This window comes from Manduca sexta, chromosome 5 (assembly GCF_014839805.1).
Source record: "Manduca sexta isolate Smith_Timp_Sample1 chromosome 5, JHU_Msex_v1.0, whole genome shotgun sequence".
Taxonomy (NCBI): domain Eukaryota; kingdom Metazoa; phylum Arthropoda; class Insecta; order Lepidoptera; family Sphingidae; genus Manduca; species Manduca sexta.
Window position 1 is genome coordinate 4,973,414 of NC_051119.1, and position 12,737 is coordinate 4,986,150.

At 38.0% G+C, this 12,737-nt stretch overlaps 1 protein-coding gene across 2 annotated transcripts in view; it reads right to left on the bottom strand.

Moving 5' to 3' along the window:
- LOC115449904 overlaps window positions 1–12,737 on the bottom strand; it is a 149,700-nt gene that overhangs the window by 34,259 nt on the left and 102,704 nt on the right. For both annotated transcript variants that reach the window (XM_037443049.1, XM_037443045.1), the window contains exons 4-13: window positions 7,507–7,591; window positions 6,848–7,064; window positions 6,016–6,132; window positions 5,321–5,428; window positions 4,360–4,507; window positions 3,632–3,708; window positions 3,059–3,148; window positions 2,214–2,325; window positions 1,172–1,264; window positions 621–730 (exon numbers count right to left, since the gene is read on the bottom strand). In XM_037443049.1, the coding sequence (XP_037298946.1) occupies window positions 621–730; window positions 1,172–1,264; window positions 2,214–2,325; window positions 3,059–3,148; window positions 3,632–3,708; window positions 4,360–4,507; window positions 5,321–5,428; window positions 6,016–6,132; window positions 6,848–7,064; window positions 7,507–7,591 (1,157 nt within the window). The remainder of the gene's footprint in view (window positions 1–620; window positions 731–1,171; window positions 1,265–2,213; window positions 2,326–3,058; window positions 3,149–3,631; window positions 3,709–4,359; window positions 4,508–5,320; window positions 5,429–6,015; window positions 6,133–6,847; window positions 7,065–7,506; window positions 7,592–12,737) is intronic.

The window sequence follows — 12,737 nt, forward strand, 5'->3', positions numbered from 1 at the left end:
TGCATCATAAATATTATTTTCTAAATACGTATACGAACGTAAACAAGCTAGATACTTTTGCCTCCTGTCGTTTAACATTTTCTTTGGGCTTCAATTTACTCAACATCCCGCAAAGTCACTTTGCCAAATCATCAATAAAAAAAAAAGGAACATTTCATTCACGAAGGCGCGCCCCACTACTTTTACTGATCACTTACAGTGTGCGTGAGCAGCATAGGCGCACACGCATACTACCATGAATAGCATCGACGAAAATGCTTACAGTCTACTCCGCGACACCCCACAACACCAACCAACAAACCAACACCAAGCCCAAAAGGTGGTGCGTCGCGTATTCAGAATGATATGATGTATACTCACAGTAGAGTCTTTCCCGCCCTCACACCCACCACTACAACTCCTGTAAGCCAGGATCAGCAGTGGCACGCATTATGACACCGAGCGGTGAAGCTCGGCGAGTCTCAGGGAAAACTAATATGTCATTATCCCACAACGAAATTAATCAAATAGAAAGATAGGGAGGAGTTGGAAATATTAATTGTCCACCTCCCTCCATGGCAATGCGGGTGACAAAATCATGATCTAAGGAGGCGTTTTAACCAAACCAAATGTATACTCACAGTAGGTAGCGGCGGGCGTGCGTACACGCCGCCGTCCCGGGCGCCGTCGCGCGCGTCGGCCGAGAACGTGTGCGCGCTCAGTGCGGGCCGCGGGTGGCTCCGCTCGTACGCTACAATGGACATAACAGATTATAAAGTAGGTTCAATTAGATCTAAGCTAGATGCAGGCCCCTTTTGATAAGTTGGTGTGGAAATCTTTCGAGGAGGTCTGGAATGCGCAAACAACTTCCAAAGGCTCATGAAGACAAAGATCTTATCTTTGAAGTTTTAATAGCATATATTTTGTATTTGATTCAACTATGGAAATTTTAGTACGTCTTCGTTTCTTAGACAATTCTAAATTAAATTCTATGGGGTCGAGTAACACTTTGTGGAGTATTCATGTAGTAAGTCTGTGCTAATATATTTTTCATTCCAGGATCACAGAATAGAACACAACACTATATAGACTGAGGAATGAAGAATATTTTAACTGAGGATTAGGAGGAGCAGCAGCTGAGGAGCTGAATGACTAACCGCCATTTTTCTCATTGTGTGCTTATGTTACTCACCAGCTGATATAGTGTGGGGCCTGCCGGCCATGATGGCTGAAGCGGCTCTCTCAAACTGCGCCGTGTCCTTCAGGTCTGGCCATGTAGCTGATGCTGAGAAAAACATATAACCATATAACTGATATTCTACAACTGAGTCATTATTATATCGATGGTTAAAAGGCTAAGACTTAAGCGACATTATGTCGCTTAAGTCTTAGCCTTAGCCGTACGCTTACGTCAATTAGCCTTTCAACCGTCGATATGTAAGAACATAATGAAAAGCGCCTGGCTAAAAATAATAGCAATCACACAAAACATCAAGTTGTAAAGTATTGCATTACACATTTGTTTATGTTTGATATTAGACATAGTCCAGAAATTACACTAGCTATAGGAAGCCATTGTGGTGATATCTAGTAAACCCATCTTTAATCGGTTGGTGGTAGGATATTTGTATCCGCACCGATAGCGACTACCCTGTTGACAGGTTTCAACAAATGGTCAGAATATATTACATTCATATATTACGGTCTATGTCGCTTTTTTCTTTTTTGACTTGTAATAAACATATCGACGGTTGAAAAGCTAATTGACTTAAGCGACATTTTTTTACGACACTACATGTCATACATATTTAAAATCAGCACTTTTGTCTGTAATGATTTCTTATATTTACGCGAATGTTAGACATTAAAATTAAACTACTTTTGTCTATGTTTTTTACAAAGATAACATTTTTCGAAAGAAAATGTCGCTTAAGTCAATTAGACTATCAACCGTCAATATATTTTTTTGGAAAATTTATTTGAATACTAAAACGTAACAATACCAATACTTACTGGTGGTAGGTTTCTCATATGTGAGAGTCCGCCTAGGTATGTAACTACTGGACATAAGACTAAACATCTCACGTCTCAGGATGGCGAGCGCAGTGGAATACCAAACAATACTTTGTAATTCAAGGTGTTGGTGTTTCTACTGTTTATGGGCGGTAGTATCGTTTACCACCAGGCGAACGGCAAGCTTGTCTCGTCATTAAAAGCAATAAAAAAAAAAGTACCAGCATTCCCCAGTGTGTCGTGTTCGTCCCTCCCGTCGTCTGTGTTGTCATCGTCGACGTTACTCTTCGCCGGCGTGATACATTCGCTGCTTACGCTCTGATTGTCCGAACCCTGGCGGTGATTGTAAAAATATTCTTTATTTATACAGCTATATGGAAATAGGGTTAGAGGACATGGTTCATGATTGTCATATATAATAAAACACGATATACAAAAAATACCTAAAAGTAAGCATTATGTGATCTACAGGGTGATTTAAAAAAAATAAGGTTAAGGGACAAAGGCGGTGGTGTCCAAGGTAGACAAAAATTTGTATACAAATAATAAGTTACTTCAATGTTTTTGTAATAGAGATTATTCAATAATAGGGGGGGTAGGCTTGCCCCCTATCACGTCATGGGAAGCAACACACAGGCGAAAAGTGTTTGGATGCCCTGGTTGCACCTATGCCTACCCCTTCAGGGATAAAATACCTGAGTGTGTGTGTTGGTAAGCTAAATTAGATTTTCTTTCTCCGAATATCGTATGGTCCATTGCATACCAGTCACAAAATCCTGACCCCAATACACTTACAATGGAATCACTTTGCCATGCTCTTATAAAAAAAATGATCATTAATTTCTTTAGATGAAAACGTAAAAACATTTTGTATTTCTTTCATTTATTAACTACATTACTACTACACTAACTTTATTCACCTTAACAAACTATTAATAATATATTCAGTAATATCAATAAGGCTTGTCTATAAAAAGGACTGAACATGCGAAAAAAGACGCAAAATAATTACAAAAACAACTTACAACTAACTACATCTAATAAAAAAGCATAGAGACTATATTACATTGTCAACGTAGAGCGAACGTCGTTGCAGGGCGTCCTGCGAGCGGAACCCCGAGTCAGCGCTGCACACACTCGACAGCCGGAATGCTGACTGGAGGGGGAGGGAGGATGGATATAAAAAAAAAAACATAAAAACTACAAAAAAAAATAAAGTAAGGATATCGTAATGCGTAAGATTAAAAAACAAAGTAATTCGCTACTACAATTAGACATCGCAAAAAAACTCAAGTAAGCAATGAACTATGAGAACTACCAATTGAAAAACATACATCGTTGACTGGCAGGACAAAAAAAAAACAAAACCTCTGCGTCAAATATACCTACTCAATTATTTCTTTTTTACAAACCGTAACATTATATCTTTTTCTAATAAAAAAAAAATATAAAAAGCTTTGAGTTCTACAAATAGTCTTAAAAAAGGTGCTAAGTCTGCGTTAAATGTACCACTCTATTTTTTTTTTGATAATAACGTAACAATATTTTCTTTTTCTAACAAAAAAAAAAGCCATGAATAAGTACTACAAATAATCTCAAAAAAGGTGCTACATTTAATGTTACACACTGTTGAACATACCTGGTCTCGACAGAGCGGCGCGTCGGCTTGCGGCGCCGACACCGGCGTCGAGCAGCTCACCGTCGAACACGACGCCGCTGTGGGAGAGGATTGTAGAGTAATAACTCATGCAAATATTAACGCCTGCGAGTTTTCGCCAAGCAACGATTGTATGAACAAATTATTGCATCGATAAAACATTTAGGCGCTTTTATTCAACTAATGGTATTGTCCTAATTATAATATAAATTTTAAGTATATTTTGTATTAGCTCGGATAAGGACCACCTAATACGGGGTGTAAAATCCAACATAGTACCCCTAGTAACTGTGTCCCATTCCGGGATCGGCCAGTGTATATTCGGGACAAGTCGGCCGGCATATATGTCTACTGACGTGGGTAATCGTCTAATAAGTCGACACTCTATGTGGACGCCGCTCCACTTACCATAAGTGAGGTTATTTTGTCGTGTAAAAAAAATGTTGCAAATTGGCCCGTACCTCTAACACAAAGTAAATTTGACCTTATTTCAGCAACATTGCCTTAGAATTTCCGTTTCAGTTATACCACTCAATTTTTTTTTTTTGCTTTTCCCTTTATATTGTATTGTAAGTCACCCTTTTCATAAGCAAAAAATATAAAATCATTTTCTTCCTTTTTTTTATGAACTATATAATTCAAATTCAAATAACCGACTACCTCCTTTCACTTTATACGTTTCCATCTAACAACAATAAGTAGTGTCTCACCATGCTGATTGTCGGAGCACTGACTGTTGAGCGACGAGATGGACGTGAGCGATGACTTGCGGCTGCCGAGCCGAGAGGAGCCGGAGGGGGAGTGCGGCGCGGAGGGACACTCCCAGCCGCTGTGGCACGACTTTATGTCGCAAATCACCTGGAATAAATTATAGTTGACATAAACACACCATGACGTTTGGAACGATACAGTAATAACTTATTTTTGCAATGCAATATTTCGACGGTCCCTACGTAAAGTTTCGAATCTGCAAAATGCAATTTTGCGAATACCATACTTTGCGTAGAGACCGTCGAATATACATAGTTTGTTTAGTATTATATTACCACGGCGATAAGCACTTCGATCCTTATTGTCTTAAATAAATGCTGTTCATTTTAATAAGGACCGTTTAAATATTGACGGTCCCTACGCAAAGTATTGAATCCGTAAAATGCAATTTTGCAGATTCGATACTTTACGTAGGGACCGTCGATTTTTTTTTTTTTTTTATTTAATTTACCATTGTTATTTATTGTATGTGTACTCGTGCTAATGTCGATATTTGTTTTGCTTTTATAATTTCCTTATTTTGTTTGTAATTTGTTTGTCATGGTGTTGTGCGAATAAATTATTTGTATTTGTATTTAATCAGTTTGAACAGATTACTGTCAATTTATATTATTGAAAATCGAACGAGAAGAGCTTTACAGTTTCGTTTCCAGTAGTCGGTAAGATTTTGGAAGGCACATCTTTATTGCCATTATAAGATTTCATAGGTGGTACCACATACCATCATTAGATCACAGATTTTCTTTTTACTCTTTCGTGTAGTAAAAACTTCGCGATCTGCAATTCCAACTCAAATCTTCGTCGACTAAACTAAGAACCTAGACCGTAGAAACATTAAAAGAACAATGCGACAAAAAATATAAAAGACTCGTATAGGCTGTGAACTTGCAAAAGATATACCTGTAAACTGGCAGCCGGCAGTGTCCTGGGCTCGGCGGTGTGTCGCATGAGCTGCTCGCTGCCCTCCTGCAAGTGCCCGACCTCCGCCAGCATCGCCACTTCGCTCTCCTGGAAACCGCAATCATCATCAGCAACTTCCAGAATATGCTATCATCATCATGTTAACCTTTGGAAGTCTACTGCTGAACATGGAGCATGTCCGAAAGATCTACCACAAATTTACAAAATTTTGAAGATTTGTTAAAAGTATCTAGAAGGAACAGAAGAAGCTTGCCACTAAATATTTTATATCCAGTATTAAAATACAGGCTCTTATATTTTACAAAGATTAGCAGAAAATTAGCAGGGGAAGATCTCTCGCACTGGCGAAACCACGAACTACATCTCGTATCTGATATAGTCCATCGCCATTCACTGCGGAACGTAATACTCCTCAACTGAACGTCATCATCCCTCATATTTATCAAGCACATGAATGACGGGACTCATCGACACTCGTCACCTTGAGAGAGATGTTATGTTACATATGCCCAGTAGTTAAGAATCATTTTTGAGCAGCCCGTATGCATCCGTTCTTTGCCATCCTCGAGTCGTCGGTACATCGTGCTACAGGACATCCTACTCAAGTTCATTGGGACCCAAAAAATGCCTAGAACCCAATATATACCGTCTTTTCTTTAGTCCAACAAACTCACCACCACAGGGTTGAGCAGCGACACGAAGTGGCAGAAGCGGCTCCTCTCCTCTATTAGTGCCGCTTTCACCGCCTTCTCTTCCATTTCTTCCAACTGCTGTTTGCGTTCTTGAACGTCCTGGAAGCAAAAGATTTATGACCATAAGTGGTTGGTAGATGGATGAGTTTGTGTGTGTGACATGGAATTAAATATATTGGTCAATAATATTCTAGTTTTTAATCATAGGCGTATAGGGACACTCTGTATGGTTATGGTTATGGGCTCATTTTGCCGCACTTAGCTCATAAAGCAGTCTAAACTATTTCACACGGCGTTGGACTTGATCATAAATAAAACGTATGGTCATGGTCGCCCGAAGATTGCTGGGCTGTTTTACTGGTCACTATCCGGTGTCCACCAGCGTCTCCCATTTCAACAGACTTTTTATCATTTGCTTGCTTAACTCCCAATTTTCATATATATATTATATAATATATTATATTATATAATATATTATATATATATATATCGTACAACAAGGACATTAATCATAAAAATCTATAATTTGCTAGCTGCTATAAGCCACCTTTTTTTTACACGACATGGTAAAGCGACCCGCTGGTAAGCGGAGTAGGACTCACATAGAGTATCGGCTGACGATATATTAGATCCCTCGTGAATTGACACAATTTTGCCGGCCTTTTTTTAAACCAAATATACAAGGACTGACCCCGGAACGCTACACACTTAGGTGGTCCATTATAGCTTACCTTGTATACGGTGGTCGCTATTCGGACGTATATAAAGATCCTACCACTAGCAGAAATCACTGAAACATATTTAAGTATCTTACCTGCATGCATACGTCAGCACGTCGCTTGGCGTCAGGGGGCGCACGGCGGGCCTTCCTGGCATGTCGCTGCGCGTCGGTGATGCGCCGGCGCAGCTCGGTGCGGGCGCGCTTGCACTCGCGCGCGTGCTCGCGGCTCAGCGCACCTGTTGCGCACCCGCCACGCCGCCACTCCTCCGCGCGCTCCGATAACGGGCTTATTAAAGTGTCCATCAGTGCGCTGGAAAGACATAAATATTATTAACTTTGTAAGATAAGAATTGATATAGAGATGGGTTAATTAGACGGAAGGTTCGCGTTACTCTATTATACTTAGCCCTTATATATTGTGTTTTACAACTGATTACATCCAGCTCTAATGTAGCGTCGGCGAAAAGCTTTTGTCTCAAGTCACACAAGCGCTGAACTTAGTTTATATATACATCAATGCGATATAGAAAAATCAGTCCCAAGGAAATGGCGTTAGAAAAATCGACGCATAGCTTTGCCGAATCTGAGACCGAAACTAACATTTCAGTTGCCAGCCCATTTACTTTACCAAGACCAAGCAGTCGTAAAGTAGGACTATGCGAGGTTTATTGAAAATTCATATCCTTAGGCTGACATTGAGTCATCCAATAGAATGTCCTATCGTGCGATAATTAAGACATGAAATGCCATACCCGATAAATGTTTTCATCCTGGTCTCGATTGCTCTGTGCCGGAGACACACCCTGGTGAGGGCTGTGCCGATCTCCTTTGTAGCGCCTGGAACAAACAGATAATATTTGATTGAGTGATTTTGCTAATAAAAAAGGTTAAAGAAATCACACAAATAACACACATGAGAAATATTGCTAATGCAAAAACTTAAGAACTAGCAATTTTGATATCACGCTTCATAACTTACTACAGTCTTTACAATCATTTTAGTCTTAGATTTGCACCCACCCCTACAACTCCTGTAAGCCAGGATCAGCAGTGGCACTCATTTTATAACACCGAGCGGTGAAGCTCGGCGAGTCTCAGGAAAAACTAATTTGTCATTATCCCGCAACGAAATCAGCCAAATAGAAAAATAAGGAGGAGTTGGAAATATTTATTGTCCACATCCCTTCATACCAAAAAGGGTAACAAAAAATGAATTAAGGAGGCACTTTAACCTCACGTATTTCTATACTTGAGGTTAAAGTGCCTCCTTAATTCATTTTTTTGAATAACATAAATATTGAAGAGACGTTCACAACTAGAAAAGCGAGCCATGATTTTAGAATTATATTGACGAAACTAGACGTAGGAATTGGTATATTTTTAAAGAACTTAAATTAAATGCAAACCATGAATTTATATATCCGTTATTATAGAAAAGGACTAAACCGTTACTAATTTTCGGAAGTCAAATAAAAAAAATAATTTACACATACATTATGAAAGTGCCTTATGATAGTTCTCAGTAAAAAAACCCTTATTAAAGGTTAAACAACGGCATTCAAGTATACAAAATAGCCTTTAAAAATAAAATTTCAAAGGAATGGAATGTTGTATTTCATTAAGATGTGACCACAAATAAGTATGGGGATTTACCGTTATGTGTTACCTTGGGGCTTGGACCTTCTTGAGCGACAAACAAAGAAAAACACTTTTTCATCTTTAACTCTTGGTCTCTCGTGGCTCGCCGGCGAGCCAAGACAGCTACATGACATTTGCGTGTGTCACGGGATTATAACCTTATATACTACATAATAAGGTTATTTTTCCGTCACACGCGTAGCTGTTTGACAAGTCATGACGGGTTAAAAGCTTAGCAGTTAGCACCAACGATTTATGTTTCCGCGAATGTTAGCTATTGAGATAAATAATTTATTTCAAAGCTTAGTACCAAGCTTTTAAAGATGAACAACTGTTTTTCTTAGCTAATCGAAGTAAATCTTAGCTTACATATTTTAGGTTCGCCTCCTATAACATTGAATCTAACATGGCTTTCAAAATCTGCTGGCAATAGGGTTCTATCTGTGCCTAAATAGGAATAGTGTGATGGTTTATTATTTAAGAATGACATATATTTATTTTTGCCCGCACCTCCGCACATGAAAGGCTATTATCGAACTAAAAAGTACCTTATAGTAATATGCTAATTCTCAAATTCGTCTGTGCACCACATTCGAGTCTTTGATACGCGCTATAATCGGTATAATATCATCAACTAACACATTTAGTAACATAATATGTTTATTCATGTTGCATAAAAAGAGGCCAAACCATAAAAAAAAACTTTATTTGCCGCAAAACACAGATAAATTCAATAATGATAATACAAGAAATGCTTTACAACTGGTCGCTTACATAATCGGTGCATTTACCTTAAATATTATTCACGAGAAAGGCCCTATAGCGGGACTTTCCTGATGTCAACAATTATAAATGCGAGCAAAAATAAACCTTATGGGTAAAATTATAAAAACGAAATTCATTGAATAAACTACTGAATGGAAATGTATGCGTATGATGACACAAAACGACATTGTACTTTAAAACATACGTATTAAGGTTGGTAATTGATTGAAAATAAGATATAAATTTTGTGAAAAATTACAAAATTCTCAGCAATCTTATGACATAAATGTTACGGTACATCAAATATGAATCTTTGAGACAAAGGGTACTGTTTTAAAAAATACTTTTTTTTATACAGGCATTGTATGAATCCACTGCACCTGATGGTTATCGGAGTGATGTCCAGATAGAGTATCCGTTAATACCTCGTCAGTCGTTAGGATTATTCCGGCCTTTTCGAACCGGATATACGCAGGGTGATCCTGGAAGCCCAGACTCGACCCACATGGGTCTTAATAGCAAGATCAAGAGACCAGGATAATAAGTTTACAATGCGTTAAGCCAGGATATTGTGTACATTCTTTTCTTTTTCATCTTTATTTAAGGTGCTTGGTCGTTATTTCACGACTATGTCCCTCCGTACGTCCACTTTTACCCGTGCCTACTAACTTTTGATATCAAAATATTTTTTTAATAAAGGCCTAGCCTCTTCTGATACAGGACCCGACAAAAAAACTATTCATACTGCCCATTTAAAGCTGAAAGTATGAGGTCCAATCCGCACACACTTCGACAACGGTGTACTTAGGTGCTAAATTTCATCCAAACCTGTTCAGCGGTTCCTGCGTTTACTTGTGACAAACATGCAAACATATTCATGTACTCACGTATATTATAATATTGGTAACATAAAATTAGAGTACATCGAAACGTCGGTATAATGGAAAGATAAAACCAAAAGTTGAGTATTTTTATAATTTTACTAGTTGACCCGACAGACGTTGTCCCGTCTTAACCCGTCATGACTTGTCAAAATTTTATTTTCAAATATGTACAGGTAGCTGAATGTTTGCCGCCAAACATTGACAGCTACGCGTGTGACGGAAAAATAACCTTATTATGTAGTATATAAGGTTATAATCCCGTGACACACGCAAATGTCATGTAGCTGTCTTGGCTCGCCGGCGAGCCACGAGAGACCAAGAGTTAACTATGAATTTGCAGCGCGCAATCCGTCAATCGCTGACAGTTATGTCAAACAATTGACAGTTATATAAAATTTATATTTTCGTTGAGTTTTCTTAAATTTTCTAATTTTCCGCGCAATTTTTTTTGGTTTTTTTTTTCGTTCATAAGAACCTTCTCCTGACAATAACAAACACAACAAAAAAAAATAGTGAAATCGGTCCAGCCGTTCACGCGTGATGGCGTGACCAAGGGAATTGGAGATTCAGTTTTATTTATATATAGATTATACATCTTTTTTTAAGGCACGCACAGAATACAATCAGAACATATAAGAATGGCTATAGCTTGTGTTAGTACTTAATCTAGATTGCACTCTTAAATTTGTTTCCAAAGTTTGTTTACCGATAAGTACGAAAAAAGTCTTAATCTCCTAGCGCGGGAATTGAGCCTTAAACCCGAATACGGCTATTGTCGAATGTAGAATACCTATCACAATATGAATTCCCAATGACGAATGTATTCACTCGTTTGCAATGCAATAAATATTAAATTATATCAGCTGGGGCGAGAAGTTCAGAAATAATTACGATAACATTCGATGAATTGTTTTTTATAAATAGCAGTGGCGAAAGGTACATTTATCCAAAAGGGGACCCGACACGACATATAGGTACTAACATGCATGTATGTATGTGTGGCGGTATAATTAGTGCATATACCGCCATCTTGTCAATATCGACGGAACTGCAAGAGGATCGATGCAGTGACGCAACTACAGTGATATCAGACAGCAATCACGATAGATGGCGACGTCGATCCTGAATCACGCTTGCACAATTTGAGCGACGCGTTGCATATATACCATCTCCGAATAGGAACCGTCGGAGGGGCCGCGGCCGGTCAGGCGCAACATCTGCCTGACTGGAAATCTTTCCCTTCCATAGAGGAACGCAACCATCTGTTCCTCTACAGTGGCGTTAACCTTTACGCCGCTAATTATGTATGTATGTAGCTGGATGCGAGCCGCTTCCAATAGGTCGGTCTGGAAATCTTTGGGGGAGGCCCATGTTCAGAATTGGACATCCTGCGGCTGATGATGTTGCATGTATGCGGTCTACAAATCGTTCTAATGATAATTGGATACTATATAGATTCTATATAAAGAGAAGCCGGCAGGAATCGAGTTATATGGACCCTTCCCCACTGATAAATAGCACTCGATAGTTCCCTCTTATACTTACCTTTTATTTCTGTTGTCAATATCTTCAAATAACGAATGAAGAACGAAGAAAAAACGATTGTTAATAAGAGCACAATAGTTGAAAAACGATTTGAAATTTTGCGTTTGTTCAGATATTTTTGTGGCTGACTGTACCATTCGCGACAACTCGGTGGCCATCTCAGCATAAGCTATGTCATGACAACCAAAATACAGCAATGGTTTTCAATGACCACGTCATGTACTAGTCTTTGGACACCTATCCTTCTATTACCATTCCAATGTTTACGCTGCAATCGTAATCGATTCAATCGAATGTTTAATCGATTCATTACACACCGATTACAACTATTAAAAGCATATTTACTGCAATATAAGACCTTCAACAAGTTTATTTAGCCATTATTGCATGATGTATTTGTATGAGGAAAACTAAAATGATAATTCTACGCGATATAAAAACATCGGAACCGGTTAGGAGATATTAGTAAACCTATTAGCAAAGGAATATATTATGACTTCAATTTGTAAACTTTAAATATACAAAATTATTTTTAATATATAACAAACAATAAATTAGTTTGTCGAGAATCGGTGGCACAATACATTGCACTAATCTTAACTTAATAATATGTTCTATTATGTATGTATTCTACATAGGTATTGAAGAAATTTTATGACACGTTGTTCATAACTCATGCCATATTTCACTAGAAACAATTAAATTATAAATAAAGACGTATAAAACAGTGTTTCCCAACGTGGGGCCCAGTCCCCACAGTGGGGCAATTTGATAGTTCAGGGGGGCAATTTAAACAGAATTTTCAGAATTTCAATATATGTTTTGAAATTTTACTTGCTATGTTTTGATAACAATATCATAGTGATTTCTTCCTAAAACTTATTTATATTTCTTAAGGGAACAAAACAATTTTTAAAGGTTAAAACTTATGTATGGGGTGCATAAAAATTTTAGAAATATTAATGTGGGGCATGGCCTAAAAATGGTTGGGAAACATTGGTATAAAACGATTTAAAAAATTTCTTTGACGTTGACTGTTAAAAGTTAAGTGTTTTAATGCGACACGCAGATAAAAAAAAATCCTAATTAACGAGTAATATAAAAATTACAAACAACGTAAACACCCATATATCTAGTATAAACAGATGCAT